General features: G+C 44.4%; 2 protein-coding genes across 3 annotated transcripts in view; one reads left to right on the plus strand and one right to left on the minus strand.

Moving 5' to 3' along the window:
* Nucleotides 1-854: 854 nt before the first annotated feature.
* Nucleotides 855-3,174, plus strand: hrh3 (histamine receptor H3). The gene is made up of 3 exons (XM_063189014.1): nt 855-1,329; nt 1,437-1,603; nt 1,723-3,174. The coding sequence occupies exons 1-3, from the start codon at nt 984-986 to the stop codon at nt 2,656-2,658; spliced, it is 1,449 nt and encodes a 482-aa protein (XP_063045084.1). The 5' UTR covers nt 855-983; the 3' UTR covers nt 2,659-3,174.
* A 1,267-nt stretch (nt 3,175-4,441) lies between these two features.
* Nucleotides 4,442-26,539, minus strand: part of vps35 (VPS35 retromer complex component) — a 47,869-nt gene continuing 25,771 nt past the window's right edge. For both annotated transcript variants that reach the window (XM_063188779.1, XM_063188778.1), the window contains exons 12-18: nt 26,363-26,539; nt 22,274-22,429; nt 21,016-21,138; nt 18,975-19,154; nt 16,985-17,224; nt 12,476-12,619; nt 4,442-6,620 (exon numbers count right to left, since the gene is read on the minus strand). The exon at nt 26,363-26,539 is cut by the window's right edge and continues 31 nt beyond it. In XM_063188779.1, coding sequence (XP_063044849.1) covers nt 6,441-6,620; nt 12,476-12,619; nt 16,985-17,224; nt 18,975-19,154; nt 21,016-21,138; nt 22,274-22,429; nt 26,363-26,539 — 1,200 coding nt within the window. In that variant the 3' untranslated portion in view covers nt 4,442-6,440. The remainder of the gene's footprint in view (nt 6,621-12,475; nt 12,620-16,984; nt 17,225-18,974; nt 19,155-21,015; nt 21,139-22,273; nt 22,430-26,362) is intronic.

Genomic DNA, 26,539 nt, shown 5'->3' on the forward strand with positions numbered 1-26,539 from the left:
ACACAGCACTCCACTGCACACAAGTGAACACAGCACACTGCACACAACCAAATTGCATGTATGCCTCACCAGTGCAAGGGGCAGACCTCAATGGCGCCCCTAGGGAGCAGTGCGGCGGAATGGTACCATGCTCAGGGTACCTCAGTCATGGAGGAGGATGGGGGAGAGCACTGGTTGATTACTCCCCCCACCAACCTGGCGGGTAAGGAGTCGAACCGGCAATCTTTGGGCTAGTCTGTCACCCTATCTACTTACCTATGACTGCCCATATTCTTTAGACATGAGACGCAGGGGTGAAAGTAGACCGGTACCAATACTAACTGGCGGCACTAGCATGGGGCATGAACATTGAGGGTGCATGATCGGCTTGGCCATATGAGAGAGAGACAGAGAGAGAGAGAGAGAGAGAGAGAGAGAGAGAGAGAGAGAGAGAGAGAGAGAGAGAGAGAGATAACATCCTCATACAATAAATCATTGGCTTCCAATAGAGAATGTTGGCTACATATAACAATTAGTGTAGCCTATAATAGAGTTTATTGTGTTGACTGATTGTGATGCTTATTATTAAGGTAATTATTATCAGGCTACCTGCATGCATTCATCTCCATTTATCACCATGAAACCATAAAAATGCAGTGTGTTTTGTTGCAGATTGTAGGCCAGTGTTCTCTGGTCCAACGCATTTCGTCCCAACGTTAAAAAAAGCAGTGCAGCCGCATATCCTACTGCAATAAAACAGAAGTGTCAGATTTAAGCTCTTGCAGTCAGAAATATAGTCGACATGAAATGAACTGGGTATTTCCTTCCAATAAGCCACTTGATGTGTCCGTGGCATCTCCCCAACTGGCCAATAAACATGCAGCTAACGCTGTACTCCCCAAACCAAGCACTCATCTCTGCTCCAAGCACTGGTTGAGGCATGCCAGTGACGCTGCGTCTCTTTGTTTAATACTGCCTTTAGATACACTGGTGCCTGTTACACGATGCCGTTTACATTCGCTCCTGTGCCTGGAGTCTTTGATTTGCCCACCTCCAAAACGTTCGATTTGCTTTCGCGGAATCCAGAGCTGTGGAACAAGTCCATGGATAGTGTCCGTGCTAATGCGACTGGGATACGGGAACTGGAGACATCTCTGCACCGGCATGCGCATCAGTTCACTCCCTTCTCCCCCTCAACCTCAGTGTTTCTGGCTGTGCTAATGACTTTCGTAGTCTTCGCCACTGTGCTTGGGAACGCACTTGTTATTCTGGCTTTTGTGGTGGAAAAAAGTTTAAGAACACATGGGAATTTTTTCTTCTTGAATCTGGCTATTGCCGATTTGATAGTGGGTGAGTTTCTGTGTTATATTTAGCTCTACATTTAGGATTATTTATTTTAAAAATATGTATACATTGTATGTAGAATTACTTAATGTATGCACGCTCTTTCCCGTCAGGGGGCTTTTGCATTCCAGTGTACATCCCATATGTGTTAACGGGGGAGTGGAGACTGGGAAGAGGACTTTGTAAACTCTGGCTGGTAGTGGATTACATGGTCTGCACGGCGTCAGTTTTCAACATAGTCCTTATAAGCTTTGACAGATTTCTATCCGTAACCAAAGCGGTAAGATCACGTCATTATTACGCATCATACAATACCAGACACACTCCATGATAACAGTGTGCAAAGAGCGTCCACATAAAAAATGCTTCATTTTAATCATTGTGCAATCATTCCTCCAGGTGAGCTACAGGTGCCAGAAAGGAGTAACGTCAGTAGCGGTGCTGAAGATGGCGAGCGTGTGGCTGGCTGCGTTTCTGCTTTACGCACCGGCCATCATCAGCTGGGAGCACATTGCAGGCGGGAGCGTGGTGCCTTCTGGGGAGTGTTATGCAGAGTTCTACTTCAACTGGTACTTTCTGATAACGGCCTCCACTGTGGAGTTCTTCGCGCCATTTCTAAGCGTCACCTACTTCAACCTCAGTATCTACATCAACATCAGAAAGAGGACTGTCCTCCGAGAGCAACAGCCGGTCAACATGGAGTTTGGAAACTGCGAGATGGAGTCAGTGGGACCAAGTGGTGTTCACCGTGTGTTCTTTATCAGACCAGTTCAGACGCATACCACCACCAGCAGCAGCAAAGGAAATGGCACGCGCTCTCGGTGTTGCCGGTTGCCAAGCGCGAGGGTTGCTGCTGCTTCTGGTGGTGCTGACGGTGATGCCAGAAAGCACGCAAGGCGTGAAAGCGCCGCTCTCGACCTTCCTCCCTTACAAGTTGGAGATTTGGGGCAGCCATCCGCGGCTCCTCCGCGATTGCACAATGTCGAGCAGTCATTTGAGCCGGTGCGAACACGCTCTGACGCATCAGCTAACTTGGCGAGCCGATTCCGTCTCTCCAGGGACAAGAAAGTAGCCAAGTCTTTGGCAATTATCGTTTGCGTTTTCGGCCTCTGTTGGGCGCCCTACACCCTTCTCATGATCATCCGAGCCGCCTGTCACGGACAGTGCGTTCAACACTACATGTACGAGATTTCCTTCTGGTTATTGTGGCTGAACTCCTCCATAAACCCAGTCCTTTACCCCCTATGTCACAGCAGCTTCCGAAGAGCCTTCAGCAAACTCCTCTGTCCCAACAAAATCAGCGCCCAGCCGCATTACGCGGAACAGAACTGCTAGGATTTTTTTTTTTAATGTTAAAAGGCTATTTGGGTGGCATCCACCCTGGGCATTTTGAAGCTACTACCTTCCAGACGTAGTGTTGATCAATTGTCTGGAATATTTTGATTCAAGACCACATAATCGTTCAGGCGTCGTTTTGTGTGAAGCTAGGATGAATATGTGCTAAGTGTTAAAGTACTATAAAATAATACTTTGTGTTTACAGTTTTACAGTGCACGAATGACTGTACATAGCATCAAGGCATGTGTAGTTTACTCAAAGCAGAAAAGTAAACAGTCTTTGATTTCTTATTTATTTATTTATTTATTTAATGCAAGTGAGGGAAAAATCAATTCACATACACATATACCGACTGATCTGTCTCAGACAATGCTGAGCCTTCCTAAATAGTTTGAGTGAAAAGCATGACTGTCTTACAGGTATGTACAGCATAAATAAATTTGTATTGTGGTTAGGATCTGTTAGTGTGTTAATGTGTATGAGAAACATGATCAGATCAACTTTTTTTTTTTTTTTTAAGTAAACTTATCGAAAAAAAGCCTGTAAGTCTGTTTTTTTTCTTTTGAAGACAATCCATGTACAGTCCTCACACAGCAGACATTTGGGTCCAATCAGCACCTTGTGCCGCAAGGTTAAATGCAATGGCATCAAGTCCAGGATAGTCCTCACATGATGTGGACACAGCAACAGCAACAGACAGTCCATCACCCCCATCCCATCCAACACCAGGACAGAAATGAAGAGTAACAGCCATCACACATGCTCATGATCATCAGGGATGGCCAATATGGAATCATTAGTTTACCATCAAGTGCCACATATTCCAAATTACTTAATTTTCACTTGTCCCATTCCACCAGGTGATCATTCAACCGGTCGATTAGCTGGTGGATGTGGACAGGTCATTTGGAATATGTGGCACTAAATTGTGGACTAGTGTCTCCAGATTGCCCATGATTTGACAATTCTAGCTGGTGGTTACAGTGTAAGGGTAAGGAACAACTCATTCTGAGACACACATTCTTGTGCCGCAGTTTGCTACTCAGCAACTGATCCACATGCAGCAGATGACTCACTGCCTTGACTGAGCCTCAGGCTTAGCTACGCAAACACCACAAGTCAGGGGTGAGTTTCTCAAAAGGGAAGTTGTTAGCCTGTTAGCAACTTCGGTAGTTGGCAATGGGAAAATGCATTGAAAGCAAAAAAATAGCTAATGTAGTAAGCAACTTTGGTTTCGAGAAATTCACCCCTGGGCTACTGACAACTTGGACTGCAGCCAGGACAAATAAATCTGACACCCCCCCACCCCATCAAATACAAACATTTGCCCTCCCTCCCCCCACACTCTGGGCTCGGGAAAAATGACCCCCCCCACACACACACGCCTCCCCTGTCGGTCTCCCTGCACACAGTAGCCTACAACAGTGCAGGAGGAGATGCGGAGGACTTTTCTACTGTAGCTCTTCCACAGCCATCACATAATACAGTCTTCGCACTCTGATGATGAGAGCATGTACTGTATTGTTAGGCAGCGCATCTTGGAGTGCCATCTGCCATAGTGAGGAGCAGGGATATACCAGAGAGAGTAGAGAGAGAGAGGTTCCATTGGCCCATTGTTTCCGGGTTCTATTATTGCAAGGGAGAGGGGGGGGGGGAACCTAGGCAGACCTAAGGGCTGTGCTATTCCATGCTAGGAGCATTATGACACGCCCCTTTAGGCAGACCGGAACCTGGTCATGTTAGGTGCCCATAGAAACCTATTATGTTGGCATATCTCTATATACTTAAAGAATCTCTGGTGCAGTAGGCGGGTTTCATTTCAGCTCAGGTTCTTCAACTATGATATATACTCTCTTTCTTTAGCACATCTTTGAGTTTGACCAATCCGTCCATATACAAAAAAAAAATGGTTTCAAGTAGTTATGAGTATTACGCATGTTGAGACGTGGAGGCACTAAACACGAATGGGACCAGTCCAAGCATAAACATGTAGACACGCAAAAGTGAATTACTTGTGAAGACGCAGGGCGTTAATATAATATTTTTTTTATTATTTGTGCAAATGACATGAAATCGATGATACTTCCTTTGATTTTTATCTGATTTACAATTAGATTACACATAGAAGATGCTTAGGGGTTAGGGGCGCAAATAATAATAATAATAATAATAATAATAATAGTAATAAAAAACAGACACGAGATGAGAGACCTGCATGGGTGGGTGTTTTTGTCAGGCCAACGCTTTCATTATAGCAATGTGCCCATAAAGCCATACACTCTCCTTTGAGGGTCCACACACACCCAAGAACCCTCAATAATAACAACCCCGACCCCACCTACATCCAGTGATGGGCAAAATGTATTCATGAGTTACAGTCTTGTTCCACACATTCCAAATGACTCGAGTTTACCTGTCCAATTCAGCCGGGTGATTGGCTGGTTGAATGAAAAACCTGTTTGAATTTGACCAAGTCATTTGGAATACGTGGAACTGGATCGTCAACTAATGAATCAATTTTGCCCATTACTGCCTATATTTCTCCGAATATTCAACCCCACATTCTGATTTGCCATATTCCACATTGAAACACAGTGATCCGACCAAATGCTGGCGGGCGGGGGCATTTTCAAGAGGGAATAAACTCACCCTCTAGAAACAGACAGTGCTTGAAAAACAAGTTTGTGAGAGAGGGAACTTTGACAAAGAGTGGAAGATGAGACAGACAAGAGAAGGGAGAGGAGAAATGGGCCTTTAAAAAAAAAAATCTAAACCTGCAGCACATGGCAGGTTTGCTTTAGTTTGCTTCAACATGGTTAGGCTTCACACAGAATAGCAAATGTACACAGACACACACACACACAGGGAGCTCAGGACTTGACGTCAGGCATGCATGAGTGTGTTGGCTCGCTTAGTCATGCCTACAGTCAGCACAACCCACAGCACAACAGCTGAAAGCAGCACAACATTGGCCAACAGTCAGTTTCTCTCTTTTTCTGTATACAGGCATATACTGTGCTGGAAAAAGATGATCATTTCCTCAGGCTGTTTGACTTGTTATGTTGGCCTGCCTTTCTGCTTTTTAACGCCAAAGCTCAGCTGTGATGAATTCATATAACGTAGTGACATTAGACAAGTGGTTGAGCAGAGATGCTGAGTGAGCACAGCCTTTTTCTCCATTTTCTTTCTCTTCCCTCTCCTCACTTATCTACAAGAATGCATGAATTATGAAAGCGACAGACAGTAAAAAGCCACGTTGAAAAAAAAAAAAAAAAGAGAGAGAGAGAGAGAGAGAGAGAGAGAGAGAGAGAGAGAGAGAGAGAGAGAGAGAGAGAGAGAGAGAGAGAGAGAGAGAGAGAGAGAGAGAGAGAGAGAGAGAGAGAGAGAGAGAGAGAGAGAGAGCCAGGAACGTGTAAGGAATGGCTAGACAGAGAGAAGTTCAGGGGAGAAAAATAAACGAGAAGCAGAGAGAAGAGTCGCAGGTGGAAGTTGCTGCTTAGTTTTTCCCCCCTGGATGGAATACCCTGGTGTGTGGTTGCACTGCAGAGCGAGCGTGTGAGAGAGTGTCTGTGTGTGTGTGTTTGTGTGTGTGTGTGTGTGGGAATGTATGTGAGTGCGTGTGTGTGCGCGAAAGAGTGTGTGTGTGTGTGCGTGTGTGTGTGTGTGTAATATATACATGTACAGCTCCTCTGGCCTTCGCGTGTTTGCCGCACGCGTTAATAACACATCATATGTAAAAGCCCAGCACTGCAGCGTGGTGCTCTGCTCTGCGGCGCCCCCTACAGCACCAGGCCCTCGTATGCGGGACCCTCGGACTCCGGCGACTCCCTCTGCAGCCGCAGGTGCTCCAGCGTGTTGTGGAAGTGCTTGTTGATCTGCTCCGTCTCCTCGCTCGCCTCCAGGTTGGGCAGGTCTTCGCGGATCTTCTGGATCAACTGGTTCAGGACCTGCACAGTCACCTGCGGAGGGACCGGAACAAACCAAACAAGCACATCAATTACCGTATACGGTGGGTCAAAGCTTGTCTCATTTACCTGCACGGTCACCTACAGACCAGAAAACAAAACAAAATAAGCGCATCAATAGAGTTCGTAGTTGTATGCGGGGGATTAGCATTTTAAAGGAACAGACCACCCGTTTTTGATTTTCACATATTTGCAGTATTTCCAAGCATTATTCATGAATGTGCATATAATTTTTGTCTATGTGTTTGCATTGCCTCGTTTACAGTATAGCCAAATTAAGCATAGCAATGCAAATCTATGGTACAAAATAAAAAACATCAAAAGTAATTACCGTTATAACCACTTAAAACTGAATATAAAATTCACCACAGTGTAAAACAGCAATTTAATTTCGGCCTGTGATCACTTGTGGCTTGATGCTAAAGTTACCAGTTACTTCCAGTGACTATGCTAAGCTATGCTAATAATTCTGATCCAATAAATCTAAGTACTGAAAACACTGAGAAGAAAATTATATGCATATTCATGAATAATGCAGAGAAATACTGAAACTATGTAAAATTCAAAAAAGGGTGGTCTGTTCCTTTAACAGCATCTAGTTTCTAAAGAAAAATCCCAATGGGGAATAACATGGCAATTACATTGGACAAAAACATGAAGACGAACGTTATTCAACATTTGTGCGTTTCTGCATTCCTTCCCAATTAACAAAAGATACAGCACAACCACATGGATGTGTTTATTAGACAAAACATAACAATAACAAATTATTGTGATTAATAATCTAATGTTGCTATCCCTCAGCTAAGCAGGAAAATTTGAGAACTACATTGATCATCTGGCGTGAACTAAATGAGTTCCTGCTGCAAGAACGAACCATCTTGCCAACTGCAGCTCGAGGAAGAATTTTGAAATTATATTAATAAGCAATGGCAATTGGACTTAAAGAATGCCATAATGGCATTAAGTCTGATCAAAAAAGCGTTGTCAGGAGAGAAAAATAGCAAGTATCTGGGCTTGTAGAGAAATATTTATTTTCCAACGTCTCGGACTCGAGTATAGTTTGTGGTTACCATGGGTACGGCCAGTGACATCCGAAACAAATCTCGCTCGTTTTCCTGCTTTAGCATGTTGATGGCAACATTGTATTTATGTTGGTGTTTGACACCAAATGATCAAACCGGTCATCCCTTCAGTCTATTAACATCCTCCATAGAATGCAAAGGGTTCGCTACTCGCGTGTTTTCACTCGCACCTTATTGGAGATGGGTACGCAACACACCATTCATTCTTCCATAGAGATTCGGAGCTTAGGACCCATCATGGAGCTATATGCTAACAAGAAAAACTACTTGCTTCCAGGTAACTTGCGAACTCTATTCTGCACCTTATTATACAGTGTAGCCGGGGCGGCGCCATTACTGATTGGGTAGCAGTTGCTATTGCTAGGTCATTCAGAGGGGGCTATGGGTAGTCTAACAGGAACTAGCAGACCCGGAAATCCAGTGGTAGCATGAAAATGGGCGGGGCTAGTGGCTGTGGTAATGAGGTGGATAGGTCAAAGATGTCTCATTTACCTGCAATGTCTCCTGCAGACGGGGAAACACAAAACAAGCAAACCCAACACACCAGTCAATTAGGAGTCAAATGAGTCTTATTTACCTACACAGACTAGAGACTATGAGTTAATGCGTCTAATTTACCTACACAGACTACAGATTGAGTTAATGGCACCGTACCATGAGCAGATAACCCATGCGGACCAAGAGGTCTGATTTGTATTGGCTTGAATGCCATGTGACTGTGTGCATTCCAATATGCGACTTTGCGTCCTCCACTTGTGCTTCTGGCCTTGTACCAGGAGGTAATACGTCGTTATGACATCACTGACAACAGCATTATATGTCAATATCTTGCAAAAGCTCAATTGTAGAGTCATTTTCTCATTTGCAATTGGGATGGTGAATGAAAAACAGTCATGCAAAGGTTGTGGTGGCTAGGCTGACTGCTCCGACACTTTATTGTTTACTCCACAGAGGAGGGGCCAGGAGGCGGGGTGAGGCCACAAGCCCAAGTGGAGGACGCAAGGTTGCATAATAGACTGCAGCCACTGTGCCATTTTATCCTCCACGTTGTATTTCTTAAAGGATGAATTCAGCCAATTTCAATATGCAGTTATAATGCTCACACTACCCTGGACTTGTCAGTACCTGAGACTTTTTTCTTTTTCTTCAGCCTTTTCTGAGATCCTGGTCATTGTTATGGGGGCAGGTGTTTGTTAGTTGTCTGCTGATGTTGCATAACCTTTTGGATGTTTTGGGAGTAAATAAAGATGTTTTTTGAACTGTAAACAAACAGGGATACCTTTTGGGAAAATATTTGGAGTAGTCCTATGTTAATAAAGTTTTTAACAAACAAAATCTGTCCCCGTTAGAATAGCCCAGATCTCGGAAAGGGCTGAGCCGAAAAATGCAGCGTCACCGGGTACTGACAAGTCAAGGGTAGCATGAGCAATACAACAGAATATTGAAATTGGCAGGACTGCTCCTTTAAATTACATGACTATTTGGGTCATTGGGTGAGAATGAATCAGCAATGAGTTAAAAAAAAAGAAAACCTGCTAATGACACCTTTCCCAGAAGGGTGCCTTTCCTAGAAGCCTGTTTTGGCATGACTGCAGTGTGTAATGCAGAGATGAATTAACTTGTTGCTAAAGGCCAGTGGCTTGCCAGCACAGTGCCCTTACTGATGAATCCCCATCATACACTTCTGGGAAGAAGTGAGGCTGTCGGTGTGACAACAAAGATGAATGTGTTTAGAAGTAGGGTGCGCACATCTACAAGTAGTTGTCCAGGTGCCAGACAAATGGTAGTAGGTAGTGTGATGAAGCGGTCTGCACACTGTGTATTAACTCCAAAAATACTTTATTTCATTTTAACATACGGCAACGTTTCGATCCAACAGAGGGATCTTCCTCAGGCAATGAGAACAATGGTCTGTTGGATCAAAACGTTGCCGTATGTTAAAATGAAATAAAGTATTTTTGGAGTTAATACACAGTGTGCAGACCGCTTCATCACACAACAAAGATTAATCCCATAATACTCACTGCCTCGCCTCTAAAAGGGGATGCTTGTTATGAGGGAGCATGAAGCCAAGTGTTGACGCTCATAGTGGTTTCCTTTGTACACATACAAAGTATACGTTTAATTTCTCTTCCTGCAGACACACAAAAGTCCAAGTGTCATCTATTCTAACACGTTCGCACACACACACATTCCAAATTTGGGGACTTAAGACTGAAACTGTATGTCACAAAGTACATGGCACCTCCACCACCCCAGCCCAGCCTAACCCATCCTCACCAACACTCCCCCCCCCGCCCCCCACACACACACACACGATCTCGTCTCACACCCCCTCCCTCCTCCCACCAATCCGTACATCTCACCTCCTCTACACCCGTCTGTCTTCCTACCACAGAGTCCCTGCTGTGGTACTGATGACTGGCCAGCCCCTAGACCACCCATACTCAAATAGCGGCCCGCGGGCCACTTGGCGGGGCATCTATTTGTGGCCCTCGAATCATTTTGATAAATTAAAAAAAAAAAAAAAAAAAAAAAAAAAAAAATGTTTTTTTTTTGGTCCGATCGCGCTGCCGGCTCTTATTTTGAAATCGCGCCACAGACGCTAGGAAGATGCGTGCCGTGTCTCCGCCCCCTCAATCAGTTTATCCCTGCAGGCTCCAAACAGAAGTGACTATGAGGGTGGCAGAGGCTGTTGTGAGGTAGACTACAGAAGGGAAGGACGGTAGAACTTGTAAACAGAAATTGTCTAAGCTATGAGATAGGCGTCTCTCATTGGCTCCCATATAGCCCCGTTGGCGAACGCAGCCAAGTAAAAGATGAATGGGAGCCTATTGGGCTAAATGGCTCAGCAGGGATTTGTGACGGTTCTGTTCTCTGGTTTGTAAAGGTGTGTGCACATTCTGTACCTTATCATGGAAGTTGTATTAGAAGTGAAGTTAAAGGTTCCTGACATGGCTTTGTTCTCCCAAAGACGTGTTAGTTTTGTCCTGCAACACGCTAGCATTCGGCTAATACCTGCTGGCTGAGGAATCTCTGCGACTATTCACGACCAGAGCTGACGAGAGACGTACTCTGACTGATCCTAGCAGAGACACGGTCACACACCTCAAAACCCCCCACCGCCGTCCAACATGTTAATTGAAGGTGCCCAAATGAGCGCAGTCATTTCCTTTACCCCATGTACACATGCCGCTTTTCCACCACCTTAAATGCAATAAATAACAGGTGTCCGCAACAATCCTAACATAACTTTAAACACATCGACATCTGAAGTCAGACTTAAAACTACAAAACAAATGCCGTACAAGTGCCGTAAAGTCGATTGTCACGTGTTATGTCATTGCTATAGTTGAAATAAGGGTCATTTTCACGAATCTAACACTTGACAAGATGCAAACGTGCCGGCAAATGCTTTCACTTACTCATATCTATCGAACGCGACTTCATTGTTTCCAGGGAAAAAATCACACGGGCAGATAGTTCTATGAGAAGCGTACAGCCCCATTGGCACCCATTCATTATTTACTTGGCTGGATGATATAGCTGCAGTGCCACTCCTGGCCACACCAGCCAGTGGTCGTTCTTGTACAAGATTCCATTTTCTTTGTTGTAAATAAATGATTTAAAAAGTTCTCTTTGCCTCTTTTGAAAGTAATGGTCCACATTTCATTGCATACAGTGTGTTAGGACTTCGAATTGGTTTAGCACTAGCTGTAGCTAGTTGCTAACACAAATTAAGGCAAATTGTGTTTGAGCTCTGCTGGCAGCTAACTAGGGGTAGCCTACTTAAAAACGAATTGCTTGATAAACTTTTCACACTTTTAAACAGTCCCCAAATAGTTCGTTTGGAAAGCTAAGCCCCTCATAAGATTTCAAACAAAGTTATGAGCAACTTGATTATTTATTATTGGCTGTTGCATTTAATCAACATTGCATCAATGTGCCATTTTCTTGTTGGCAAAACCTGGTGTCCTCCTATCTATGTGTCCTCTTTAATGGGTCCATTATTGCATCTGATTCTCATTATGCATGTGAGAGCTGCATAAACAAAGTCATAATAAGCAACATTTGTTTGAAAAGTGTTATCTTCAGGCTTATTGGTTTTCTCACTAAGAAATAAATGTTTATGAATGTAATCTGCAAATATAGGCTAATCTTATGTCATTTAAAAAAGATAATCTTATGTCATTTAAAAAAAATACTGAAGGGTGGGTGGCAATGACAGCAAGGCAGGCACCTCACCACACAGTGCTCCAGAAAAATGCAGGCCCTTTATGAGAGAAATGTTCTCCCATCCTGTCACTGGAAACTAAATATCTGCTGTGGGTGTGAGTGCGTGTGTTTTGTGATTACAAAGGCCTTATCATTTGTATTTTTTTAAATAATTTTTTTGGTGGGGGCCGTGTCGTGTCAGCCCGGCCCGGCCCTTTATTGGGAGGAATTTTGAAAAACTGGCCCTCGGGGACTTTTAATTGAGTACCCCTGCCCTAGACCACCCACAACCCCACCCCACCCGCCAGTCTGTTACTTGGCAAGTCCTGACGTAACGCCCCCCCTGCTGTTCACCAGATTGGAGACAACCCTGTGGTCCTATTGGAAATCTCCCTCTTCCACTTTTCTGTTATTGCTCTCATTCTTCCAAAGTGCATGTCTGCAGAGTGTTCTAGCTAGCAGTGATTCACAGGACTAGGCAAAAAGACAACGGAGGAGGGGGTTAAAAAAAAAGGGGGGGGGGGGATGGAGACAATGAGGATTTGTTACCGCATCGTTTTCACGCTCGTAGAAGCAGACGTATCGGTTGAGGATTTCGATGAAGAGCTGCACTTGCAGGGAAGGATCCATGCACTGATTGGCTATCTTCAGGGCTTTCTTCAGGCACTCCATCACCCTCTTCCCATCGCGGATCTGGAAGACAATACAGGCATTACATCACATCTAAGAAGACGCCTTTTTTATCCACATCGACTTACAAAAGAGGACATGCATACAAAACAAGGACAGCCGTGGCCTATTGGTTAAGGTAGTGGTTCTCAAACTTTTTCCATCATTCCCCCCTTCAGAGGGTCTGAATGCTTCCGAGCCCCCCCCCCCAAGCAACAGCAGTACTACTCGCGCCGACTGATTTTGCGATCAAAGGAAAGGTGACTGGTGATATTAAACAAAGAGGGACTGCAGTCGAATGCAGATGTGTGTTTCGTTTCCTATGCTATTCAAATTCATGACAAAATAAATAATATAATGTTGGTGAAGGCTTTAAACGTATTGACTTATTTCCTTGGGGGGAAAAAAACCCCAAATCAGATGTCACAAGCCCCCCCATAGATGCCTCCATGCCCCCTCAGGGGGGCTTACACCCCACTTTGAGAAACACTGGGTTAAGGAGATGGGCTTTAGATCAGAGGGTTGCAGATTCGCATCTCATCCTTGAACTCCCCATCCCACTCCATGGCTGAGGTGCCCTTGAGCAAGGCACCTAACCCCACACTGTCCCAGGTACTGTAACCAATACCCTGTACTTAAAAGTAACCACAGTAAGTAACTTTTGAATAATACAAGTGTCAGCTAAGTGTAATGTAATGTAAAAGTGCAGAGTGGAGTGAATACAGAGTACAGCAGTATCCATAGCAATACACACTCTATAGCTGTGATTCTCAACCTTTTTTTCAACAAACGCCCCCTTGGCCTCATCATAAGCCTCCCAACGCCCCATTGATCTAATCATACGCCTGTTAATGCCCCCTTAGCAGTGAAAAATAAAATAGACTTGATGGCCTCCAATGGGAACTAAGCCCCGCTCCCTCTCAGCTGTATCCTTCTCAACGCCCCCTAGGGCTTCCTTACGTCCCCAGGGGGGCTGTAGCGCCCCTGTTGAGAAACACTACTCTATAGTAATGTGAGTAACAGACATGAGCAAACACACCATGTTCCTGTCTATTCAGGTTTCTGTCCCCAACCACAGATGGTGCAAAGGTGTACTCTTCTTGCAGACTCCCTACCCCAACTGCAACATATTCTCATTACCAACGTAGAGGCGCCGGGTCTAACTTGGACGCGCATAGAATCTTCAGTTGGAAGGTGTGGGTTTACGCTCGATTTACCATGGCTATCAGCCAATCAGAATCTAAAACCGGACCACACAGTGTTAGATTATATAATATACTAAAGCTCTCTCTTTTTTGTGGGAGAAATAAGGGCCTCTATCCATCTCAATGTTATATAGCTACGTTTTATGTCTACCTCATTCAGACCATAGTTCTATACAATATTACATAACACTTTGGCAAAATATGATGGGGAGACGAGGATCTAGTGGGGAAAAAAATGAGGTGGGATCGGAGGTGAGCCTGAATATAACTAGGGACGCTGCAGCCAGATTAGAGGTGACAAAAACGAGGGTGCACACACAGTTGATTGCTTCCATGGATCTATTTTCTCCCCTCAGTCTCCCTCAACATCCAATGGCTTATGTGACTGAACTGAGCTTCACTTAAGATGGAGGGGGGGAGGGGGGGGAGGGATAAGCTTTGGAAAATCACAGCTACCCACCCACTAACAAAATGAGTGAGCAAAAGCAGTTACCCAATTTCCTTTTACATTTACAAGTTTAACCCATCCATATCACAGAGAAAAAAAGAGTATCTAGATGCTTGATGTGTATTTCTTATATATTTATATATAGCTTTTTTTATTTTTATTTTAGGCTTTTTTGCCTTCATTAGTAGAGTGCAGTGAAGAGTGGGGGAGAGAGATAGGCGAGGATCAGGAAATGACCTGGGATCAGAATTGAACCCTGTTCCCCAGTGTAACATACACATTAAGCCTCAAACGGTTAAGGCACTGTACTTTCAGTTTGCCTGGTTAACACCAGACAATCTCACAAGTTACCAATGCAACTTCCCACAGGAAATGCGTGGTTAACGATCGCCCATGGCCATTTATTGGGCATTACGAATGTCATTTGGCATATACAGTACGTAGCCCGTCGCCAATCATGTCCATTGTATCTATTAAAAAAAAAACCCGCTGTCATCTCCTTTCCATCCCTCCCCGGTGTCAGACTGGGAACCCTCGCTGAGGGATGGAATCCATGCATGCGGTCTTTCAGATCATAACGATTGTGCAAAGCAGCATGGGTTTTATTTCAGGCTATATTTCAGTGATTCTGGAGGTGGATATCAGAACAGCAGGTGTCCTTCCTGTGTCTTCAAACAACGCGTTGTATGTGCAGGTCACGGTATGTCAACAACCCCGTAATGCGTTTACCAGGAAGTATGAATCAGTCTGCGGGATGACCCAACAATATCCACTGGAAATCAGTTTCACATCATTTCCTGTCAAACATCTACCGCAAACCCGCCTACTTTGGCAGTGTCCGCGGTATACATTTCAGGCAGTGCTTAGCCATGGGCCATCAGTCTCTCTGGAAGTCTCTCAGAATAATGCAGAGCAGAAACTAAACTTGGACCCGAGACAACTGGAAAACGACTACAGTATGATTTGCAGTTATCTTGTCAGGCCCCGTTTGCACCGCCAACTTCTGAAGTCTGAAGTTAGCCAACCTCTTCCATGGAATGGTAATGAATCAGGGAAAACTGTATGTTCTTTGAACTTCATCATAAATTCAGTCAACTTTTTGATGTGCCTTGATCTCTCCAGACCCTCTTTATTCCCGCTCAGCATCCTGAGTTCACACAAAGGTCTGGACTCTCTGAAGGATCTTCCGATATGCCCTGCTCCCAAAACAAAATGCAGTACAACCAATCAGGATCGCAGGATTTTCAGAGACTTGACAGTCAAAGTTTAAAGGCCAACTTCCGATAAAACACAGTTTTACTCACTCTTTTTGAAAATCAGACGGTCGCCCCAAGTTACACTCGCATGCAAGGCTCTTATAGCGGTGCATCACCTCGCCTGGCTGTATTTCCCGGTGTTTCCCAATTAACATAAACAATGCAGAGAAACGAGCGAATCACAAAAGCCTTTCTGTGTTGCGTCACATTGTGTTGCCCACAAAGGTTTATGTCGACCCATTTTTCTAAAAACATTTTTCCAAAAACATTTTTTTCTGCTCGTTTTCAAAACCACCAATGCCTGGTGGAGCCGTCCCACTCTGGTGGCTCCATGCCTGCAGTTCGCCTAGGGGTCGCTGTCGAAAGAGCACAGCCCTGAATGGAGCCTGCACGCCTCCCTTGGCGCCCCTATAGTGCAGTACCACCCGGGGAAGTGGTGACTCTAACTTTAGACGCTCTCTCTGCAGAGCAGGAGGAGGGAGCCAATCAGAGAGCGATATACACAAAAAAAAACGGAAGACCCTCTTGTTTCTCCACAAGCCACCTTGCTAGCTTGCAAAGACGCCTAGAAACGAACCAACCAGAACATTTTTTTAAAACAGGACCAACGCGTAACACATTCAAAAACAATGGGGAACACAGCAATATTAATGAAATGACGGTGAGAGGACATCTTTAAACGTAGTGGAGAGAGGAAAAATAAATGAAGCGTGACTCACTCATCAACATTGATTCTGCAATTTCAACTGTATCTTTGAATCTCAGAGTAGTTAAAAACAGCACCTCATTAAAATGTACAAGTGGTTTCCACAATCAAACCCAAGGATTTTTGTTGTTGCTAAAACCGCGCCTTCGCGGACCTACACATATGACGTAGCTCCAGATGAATGTTCATGGAGCAAGGCGGAATCCACTCATCTGAGAGAGTCAGGTTAATTTTTCATCCCATATGAGACTGGGTGAGGCCCAAGTTTAGGCAAAGGACACGCTCAACTTCTTGGAAAAACTAAAGTCTTTGGGTGCGCGATAAAAGGGATCAACTTGAGGAAGAAAAATCCGCACTCTCAAACTTCGTCTCATTATTTATTTACATTACCACCATGTCCAAAAAGCTATCGCCTATCGGCTTCGGCTATCAAGCCTTCATCAGTGCGTGAGTGCGGATTTTTCTTCCTCAACCGGGTGAGGCCCAGCTGTGGCAAACCGGTAGGGTACTCGTCTGCCATGGGGCCGACCCGGGTTCGATTCCCGGACCCCAGGTCCATTGCCGACCCAGGTCCTTTGCCGACCCCTCCCCATCTCTCTCCCCATTCGCTTCCTGTCCACCTCTCAAACTGTCCTATCATCAATAAAGTTGTAAAAGACCAAAAAAAAAGAATCTTTAAAAAAAAAAAAAGACTGGGTGACTGGTGTTTAATAGTGCCGAAATGCTCCAATGTCATAATATTCCCAAAACACAATCGCACGTGGCTTGACCCACCTCCTCTCCGCTCTTGTCGGTGTTGCGGCTGGACCAGAAGAGGTGTGCGCAGATGCTGACGGCGCGGCACTGGTCGGGCTTCTTCAGCAGCTTGGAGGCGGCGAGCGCGCACTGCGTCCGCAGCGGCTCGTGGTTCTCCTCGCTGAAGCAGCGTGTGCGCTCGAACGTGCCGATGATCAGCGTGATGGCCGCCAGCTGGGCCTTGGAGTCGCTGATCTCATCCTCGTACAGCGAGAACGCCTGCAGGCGAGGAAACACAAAACACACAATACACACATAGATATTCACTGTAATCCTGGTCTTTTACAGAGAGTTAAAGTGATACTGTCACATTTTTGGAAATAAGCTTATTTTACACCTCCCCTTGAGTTAAATAATAGGCTTTTACCGTCCTCCTGAACTTTCAACCGTTCGCGGGGTATGGCAGTGCAAATTTTACGCCCATGCTAGCACTTAACATTGAGTCCTATGAGACCAGCTGGCGGCTAACTGGTCTCATAGGACTCAATGTTAACTGCTAGCTTAGAGGTAAAATTTGCACTGCCATATCCAGAGAACGGTTGAAAGTATAGGAAAACTGTAAAACCCTATTATTTAACTCCAGTGGAGGTGTAAAATAAGCTCATTTCCAAAAATGGGACAGTATCACTTTAAGCCTCGTTCACACACGTCGCTGTTTGTTACTCGCTCAGCGAATTAAGTCAATAGAATGTCTATGTGTTCTAGCGGGACGAGGAGGCGAGTAGTGCACAAGCGATGCCATGTGTGCGGATCCCGAGTTGAAAATATTTTAACTTCGAGCGAGGCAAGTAAGCGAGTAACCAATTGGAATGCAGAGTTTGGTACTTCTCGTCTGTGCATTGGCAGTTAAAGCCTCAGGAAAGTTTAGCGAACGTTCCATGAGAGAGAGGCGAGTAGGCGAGCGAGCGAGAAGCTAGTAACTAGCAGCGACGTGTGTGAATGCAGCTTTAAGGCTGGAGACGAAGACACGGACACACACAGACACGCACACAGATATACACTATGATTTCTCCCAAAACCTGACTAGTCTGAAATACTTCATATTGTTTAGGTGTGGGCTACCTGGGACATGAACTTTAAGACCATGGTCTAATGGTCCTCCTCTCTTCAAACTACTACTTTGAGCAGGCTTTATACCCAATTCTATATACTTTGAATTTGTACCCCTTTACATAGGCCTATACTCTAAATTAATAGCCATTTAGCTGTACGCTACTGTAGCTGAGCAACATGTCATCACGACACTGCGTTTGAATAACACACCGACTTGAGCGGCCTATCGTGTGTGTACACCACAACTTCGCATGTTAACTCGTGATCTACAATACCATGTAACAGGTTAGGGCTAGGGGTGGTCTTGGTTCCTCCACTTCCCTTACTTGTTTCACTGTTTTTGGCAAAAGTAAAGTGTCAGAAACATTGCTTTCCTGATAGGTTAGGGTTAGGGATGCTTTTGGTTAGGGCAAAGCTTAGCATTAGAGTTGACTAAGGGTCAACAATTTGCTGCTGTGCCCCTGACTCTAGTTTTAGGCTGTCTGAGAAATGAACTCATAGGTGACGGTCTAATGGTCCTCCTCTCTTCAAAAGGCAATTTCAAGCAGGCCTTATATTCATACCTATTTATACACTAGCTGTAGGCTAGCCTCGCGCGCCATCCTACGTACTTCCCCCAGGAGACTTGGATCCGCACTACGTCTGGTACCTGTATTCTGTGGAGCGATGTTGAGCGGTAGGACTTGGCCGGTGTTCTGTCAAACGGTCCTACGTTGTAATTTTATCCTACTGTAGGATGTTCTGTCAGACATGTCTGTTAAACAGTCCTACATCGCCAAAGATAGGCGTCTACATGTTATCCTGATTTTTCGGAAAATTTCCTTCCCGCTTCCTGCAATCGCGTCACATCAAACAACCTCCAGACCATGAATACGAAATGAAATGGGATGGTCAGGACAGGCTAGCTGTAGGCTACCTGAGACATGAACTCGTAGGCGACGGTCTCGTGGTTCTCGAAGCCGATCTCTCCTGCTGCCAGTGCCCCCTGCAGGAAGAGGCGGAGTGGCAGCTCAGCCAGCTCGGCCTTGATCAGGGCACTGATGGTCTGGTGGGCAAACGAGAAGATCTTCTGACACTTCTTCTCCCATTTGTCATCCTGAGAGAGAGATAGAGAGAGAGAAAGAGAGAAAGGGAGAAAGGGAGAAAGGGAGAAAGGGAGAGGGGAAGGAAAGAGGAAAGGAGAGGGGGCATAAGGAGGGACAGAGAAAGAGATGATGAGAGAAAGAAAAAGGTGGGCATAAGAAGGTGGAGAGAAAGACAGAGAAAGGGATAGAGCAGGAGAGAGAAAGGGGGAGGGGAGGGAGGAATAGAGAGAGAGAGAAGAGGGAGCAAAAGAGAAACCAAAACACAAAAAACCTTGAGGTTGGTGACAGACCTTGGCCTGTTATTTTTGTTTGTTTGTTTTGTTTTCTTCCCATCTCTGGCCAATTTCTCTTTCAGTAAGGGTTCGACAAGGCCAACACCTACCACACATGGTAATTTCAAGGTATTTCAGGAAAAAAAATGCAAAGGTCTGTTGTGTTGTGTTGTGTGCCAGAGAAGGAAGAAAGCAGCCGTGATTACAGAGAGTAGTAGTTCACCTGCTGTTCAGAAAGTTTTCCCAAGTCATTAAAAATGTAAACTTTTACATTGAAAACGTTTCATTAACTGTCGCAAACCATTAGTTTAATTTTGATCTTCATTGAAAGGAACTATGAAATTGTAGTAAAAGTAATTATAATCTGTAGCAGAGACTTTTATTCTGCATTTCTGCCCTGTTCCTCCGTGAGCTCTTGCCAGTGAACGAGACCTCTATCTGTACTAGGAGGTGACACCTCTTAGTTTGCCTCAGACAAGAAGCATAGTGGAGAAGTCGTCTCTGCTGAATTGTGACCTGTGTTTTTTCTTTGGTGTGTTTCTTGTTAAAAACGACTGCAGAAGAAGAGAGAGACAGAGAGACCAAAGACGCCAAGCCAGTATGTTCTCCAAGCCTCTCAATCTCTCTCCTTTAGCAAAAGACAATTGCAACCCTGATCTGATTGTCGTGGTCTCGTTGGGAATTGTCAAATTGTGAATTTCTTAACAATTCCCAAATTAGTATTTGGTGTCACAAAAGTCCCCAACATCACGTATTCTTGACATGTTATAAGTCTATTCTTACAATATGTATCTACAATACAGTTTTGTTATTAAAATAATAATATTAATACACATTATATTAATAAATAATAAACTTTATTTCTTTATTCATTCATTTATTTGACAAAAACAAGTAAGAGCCTATTTTATGAAAGTAAAATATGGGGAGGTTGTTCCAATACATTGCTGCACAGCCAAGACCTTCGTCTATGATAATATACCTCTATAATTTGAATTTGAACTACTTTTTTTCTTTCAAAATTAAAACCTGTTTAGCAACATTCTCGATAGACAGATAGACTGAAAAATAGATAGACTGAAAAATAGATAGATAGATAGATAGATAGATAAATAGATAGATAGATAGATAGATAGATAGATAGATAGATAGATAGATAGATAGATAGATAGATAGATAGATAGATAGATAGATAGATAGATAGATAGATGCTAGTACCACAGTTTAAAAGAGATAACCATCTCGGGTTAAGAGTAGAGTAAAGTAATGCTAGCATGGCTGTTTAAAAGGGTTGACCTTAAGTGTTGGGTTAAGTAATTCTAGCATTGCTGTCTAAAAGGGTTGACCATAAGAATGGGGTAAAAATGGGCTTGCTGCAATCTGCTCCGTACCTCAGATGAGTTCTCCTTGAATACATTGCTGCACAGGGTAAAGTAATGTTGGTAAATTTGCTGTAAGCTGCTCCATACCTCAGAGGAGTTCTCCTTGTAAACATTGCTGCACAGGGTAAAGTAATGCTAGTATTGCTGTCTAAAAGGGTTAACCATAAGAGATGGGTAACATACTGCTGTTGGTAAATTTGCTGTAATCTGCTCCATACCTCAGATGAGTTCTCCTTGTAGCGGAAGGCCAGCTGATAAGCAGCAAACACCAGCGGGGGCAGCGTGAAACGGATCCTCTGGTTGCCCCCGGCGCCGAAGTGCTTCCTTGCTGTGTTCAAGATCTACAGAGGAGGATGGAAATAAAAAAATATATATATATATTATTTTGCTGTTATTTCAGTTCATTCCATTCCATTTCAGTCTAATCTCCCAGCGGCTGTTGGATTACAGAACATCAGTTGGTTTTTTTTATTTTTTATTTATTTATTGTCCTATTGCAAATAGCAGCAGTCTAAGTATTTGAGGAAGGCTGATATCTTCTTCTCAGAGGAATTATTAAAAGCGAGAGAAGAAGCAGCAAATAAACAAAGGGAAAGCGGCAAAGAAAGACAAACGATTTGATGGCGGAGACAAAAAAAAAAGAAATGTTGACACATCAACTAATTCAATCTTCCTCTTTATGATTATGAAAGTCTGTGGTTATATAACAAACCTTTGATGTGTCTCCCCACAGGCACAGAAGAGAGAGATAAGAGGATGGGAGGGGGGGGGGGGGTGTAATCAAGTCTCTCCCCAAGTACTGCAAACCTTTTACATGAATACTGATGTGCACAAGAGAATGGCAGACCCACAAAGACCAGAATGGCTGTCGTGTCATGTCTGTGCATAATTAGGAGCTGGGGAGCGAAAATGCCCATCAACATTAAATGGGTAAAATAGCAATTGTACGCATGCACAAGTGAAGAGTTGGAGAGGCAACGATCAGGTCAAGGTAGATCAGAGGTAGAATGGACAAATAGGAAGATACTGATGTACCAGGAAGTGCTAGATAAAAACATACAGGAATAATGAAATGAAATTAAGTGGAGTATCTGAAAACTTTCACCCTTTCATTCTTAAAACCACTACAAGTGAATAAAGAGCACCAGCTTGAAAACCTTCTCTTGTGACAATTAAAAAAAATAAAAAAAGCAAGTGTGCATGCAGACATTCTGCTTCATTCAATATAGTGTGCATGCACTTATGTCTTCTTGTTCAATCAAGTCATTAGTTGTCTTTTGTTTCATGTTGACATGTTCATGTTTGTTGTTGTTGACATGAAAAAGATTTTCTGTTACCCGACATGTTTTGACATTGAAAGGAAACTCGTTAAAGGTTAAGAGCTAAGTAGCTTAACCAATCAGGAAATATTCTAAGCCCATCAGGAAATAGCTAAACCAATCGGTTGTGTGTGTGTGTGCTCTTGAGTGTTCTCACCAGGTACTGCTGGTCGGGGTCGTCTGAGTGCAGCAGGTGGATGAAGCGGCCCACCAGGCTCTGCTCCTCAGCAAAGTCCTCCGGGTCCGGGTCCTCCGCGGGCTGGTCTGGCTGGTCCTGGATCAGCGTCGACACCAGGGTCAGGATAGAGTCCACCTAAACACACACACACACACACACACACAGAGAAATAGACAAGAGAAAGAGGTTCAATAACTCAGACAGAGCGATACAGAAAGATACAAGACAGGTAGATGCTGTAGGTTCAGGATAGAATCCACCAACACACACACACACGAGTCAAAAGGTAGTGAGAGACAATAGAAACAGTAGAGACAAAAGTCTCTTTTCCATTGGGTTCCGCGTTCCGGTGCGGGCTTTATAAATATTCATGAAACTTGACGGGGGGTCGATGGTGCTGTCTCGCACGCATTTCCATACAACAGGACTAGAACTGGGCCGTATGATCAGCTGCTGCAACTAGCCGCGACAACACCGTGTTTTCACGCCATGGTGAATCTAAGCCCTAATCTAAACAATATGACCTATGTAGGACTAAATATAACCAGCGATCTCCTTCTCTTAGACCCATAGACATGTGTTTGGGCTTGTTCGAAAGATGCGAATCTTAGCTTTTCACATGTTTTTACGGAACGTTTTTATGTTCTTTCAATCCAAAGTTATATAACTTTAAGCGGCCGCTGTTTCAAGTGAAAAAATAGCGCTTTCCAACCATTTTTTTTACCTCGTCATTTTGTTTTCCAACAGACAGCGATCTCCTTAACCTAGACCTACAGACATGTGTTAGGGCTTGTTCAAAAGCTGAGATTCTTAGCTTTTTACAGGTTTTTACGGCACGTGTTTATGTTCTTTAAATCCAAAGTTATTTAACTTTAAGCGGTCGCCACTTCAAGTAAACAATGGCGTTGTTCTCCAGCCGGATAGAGAGGAAATATTTTTGTCATGGCTGTGTTCTTTGTTCCCTCGAATAAACCACAGTTGTCTTTTTCATTCGAAATGTTCATTTTTACATTTAATTTGATAACAGCAAATTCGCCATCCCTCTGCAGGTTCGTATATGAAGATATGTGCAATGAAAAGGGCTACTTTAGTGTGCCCTATTTTGCATGGTGGTAAAAAAAACGACTTCTCACAAGGAGGAGGCGTGGAGCTTTGGAAATAGCGTGATTTTAAAATAATAGCCTAATAGGCTATATAACTCCTTGGCCAAGGACTGGAGTTAGGCTACTTTAAAGAACATGATAATTGCTTGAGCAAATTTTCTCTGTCTACTGTAACTGCCGACAGAAAAGCGATGTTGATTTTTAAAGTGCGTGGGTGGGGATAGGTGTTTGCACGCCGGTAAATCCTAACACAGGCAACATGTAGCCTAGTGGAACTCAGCTCCGCACGCCTCGAACCACGTCTTTCGCGATTCTATAATCGCCCCTGTTTGAGCCCTGTTTGAGCTGATGATGGGTGTGTATGGGTGGAGTAAATGCAAAAAGAAAACGAAACCACGCCCCAGCAGTGCGCAGCCCCGTTCTAACAGGGCTAGTCGAAAAGGGACTAAAGAGAGAGAGCAAGCGAGAGAGAGAGAGAGAGCGCGAGCGCGAGAGAGAGAGAGAGAGAGAGAGAGAGAGAGAGAGAGAGAGAGAGAGAGAGAGAGAGAGAGTTTAGGAAGCCCACTGAGAGACATAGAGCAAGAGAGGGAGGTGGAAAAAGAAAATGGCCTCCATTCTTTTGTCCACACCAACACCTACACACATATACAGTAGATATACTATACAGGGAAAAAGACTGTGGATAACTAACAAGCACACAGACATACACAGAGAAACAAGAGAGAGCTTGAGCAGAATTACCGCAGAGATACACCAGCGGCGATCTGAGCGAGTCGAGCGACGGAAGTAATTGACTTTGTATTGAGTCGAGAGACAAAAGCGATTCTGGAGACTAGAGCGATTTGCGCGACGAGCGCGACAATTTGAAGTTGAAATCTTTTCAACTTTCTATGACACGGTTCGGCGACAAGCCGCGACAGCCAATGACTGTATAGAGGTCAGTGACCACAGCCAATGGGAATGCTTGAATGCTTTGCCTTCTGCCTGTACGGACATACTCTAGTCTCCTCAATCTCTCGTATCGCTTGCTGCTACACTCTGTCGCTTGAATCGCGTCGCCGCTGGTGTATCTCTGCGGTTATGATAGAGATAGAGATATAAGAGACAAGATAGAGATAGACAGACAGCCAGGCACATTGACCAGAGAGAGAGAGAGAGAGAGAGAGAGAGAGAGAGAGAGAGAGAGAGAGAGAGAGAGAGAGAGAGAGAGAGAAGAGACCGGTAAGAGAGACAGAGAACAAGAGAGGGGTCTAGCAAGACAAAAATAAAATTGCCTCCACTATTCTGTCCAGATGAAAACAGCTAAAAACAGTGACCCTATGAATGCCGGGGGCTTCAACATGGCCTGTGACATTCCCACCGTGTTATTTCTTGCCCCATGAAGCAGCAAAAAGAGAGACATGGAAGGGTAGGGAGAGGAGGACAGCTATGGGGAAATTACAGGGCTTTACTCCCGCCTACGACACAAAGGACAGCTCATTATTTCAGCCAGCTAGCTCCAAGACTGGTTTTCACTGGGGATGTATATGACCTTTCACGAAAGGAGAGGTGGTAGGGGCTTTATTAGCATCTGAGATGGAAGATGAAATTGGGCACCTCAACAACGCCGGAATTATCCCTAAGGGCCGGCATCACGGTGCCCCCAGGGGTACCAACCATTTTTGACCAGTGAGGGGGCACCACAAGACACAAACTTTACAAATACTGTTTATAAAGGCAGCACCACATTGACTTCATACAGTACTGTCCTGCACCTCAATACATTTCAGCAGGGGGGGGGGGGGGGTTTCACTGTATGGAGCCGACTTATGTAAGCTCTTGTTTGCGCAATCGTAATTGCCCATGGCCTTAAAGTTTAAGTATGTATGCATCTACTCTTCCCCTCTGAACATGTGTACACTGAGCAGTATGAAAATGCATGTGAGTTAAACCTCGTTCACACACGTCGCTGGTAGTCAATAGAATCTCTACTGTATGTGTCCCAGTGAGACGAGGAGGCGAGTAGGCGAGGAGTGTACAAGCGATGCGATGTGAGCCGATTCCGAGTTGCTGAGGGACCCTCTGATGAAGACGGAAGTAACACCGTCGAAACATGTCAGGTAAAAGATAAAGACTTTTACATGTCTTAAGGCAAAAGAAAACCCTAAGTGTGAAATGCCTTTTTTAGAAGAACTGTGTGTGCAGTTTCCCCCTTGGTGCTATTTAGCTACAGCAAAGCGGCGCCCTGCTGAGTTCTGGCGCAGTTTACGAAACGAAAATGCCTTTGTTGTTAAGAAGATGAAAACAGCATTCACTCTACTGCTGCAAAAACACATCGCTAGTCTCCCACGTCAGTAGAACTAAGTTGTACCAACAGAACATGGATATTAGACTTGGCCTTAGGTTTACGTGAGAAAAAATGTGCAGCATGTATAAAAGGACACTTTACTCAATATTATCAGAAGTTGTAAATCTTAAAACAAACGTGATAAAAAGTGACATCCTGTGACCTCGAAAGAAATCGGAAGTTAGTATTGACATCTTAACCACAAAAAACATGATGCAAAGAGTGATATCTTAACCACAAAGTGTGTGTGTGTGTGTGTGTGTCTGTGTGTGTGTCTGTCTGCAGATACGCATAAGGAAAGAAGCGTAGAGGCCTGTTCCTGCGACGCGTCTGAGTGTGCCTGCATCTGTATCGGTTTGACCTGCTCCTGGGTGATGATAGGGTTGTAGTCCATGATATTGTGTGTGTGTGTGTCTAATGTACATGTTTGACCTGCTCCTAGGCAACGATGGTGATATTGTAGTCCAGGTTGGTGTGTGTGTGTGTGTGTGTGTGTGTGTGTGTGTGTGTGTGTGTGTGTGTGTGTGTGTGTGTGTGTGTGTGTGTGTGTGTACTGAATCTGCATCTGACTGACCTGCTCTTGGGCGACGATGGTGGTGTTGTAGTCCAGGATGGCGTGTGTGTGCGTGTGTGACTGACCTGCTCTTGGGCAATGATGGTGGTGTTGTAGTCCAGGATGTTGCTGAGCACGTAGCAGCTCATGCTCTTGCGCGACTCGTAGTCGAAGTACTCGAAAAGCGGCGGGAAGTGCTTGAGCTGCAGCACTGTCAGGATGTTGTTGTAGGTGTCCACCGGGATCTTTAGGAGCCGCGTCAG

The sequence above is a fragment of the Engraulis encrasicolus genome, chromosome 22, assembly GCF_034702125.1.
Source record: "Engraulis encrasicolus isolate BLACKSEA-1 chromosome 22, IST_EnEncr_1.0, whole genome shotgun sequence".
Lineage (NCBI taxonomy): Eukaryota > Metazoa > Chordata > Actinopteri > Clupeiformes > Engraulidae > Engraulis > Engraulis encrasicolus.

Excerpts from the sequence above, each read along its gene's own strand:
- hrh3 (XM_063189014.1), top strand. The coding sequence starts at position 984 with ATGCCGTTTACATTCGCTCCTGTGCCTGGAGTCTTTGATTTGCCCACC. Across the intron at positions 1,330-1,436 it reads TATTGCCGATTTGATAGTGG|GGGGCTTTTGCATTCCAGTG; the intron begins GTGAGTTTCTGT and ends CTTTCCCGTCAG. Across the intron at positions 1,604-1,722 it reads TTCTATCCGTAACCAAAGCG|GTGAGCTACAGGTGCCAGAA; the intron begins GTAAGATCACGT and ends TCATTCCTCCAG.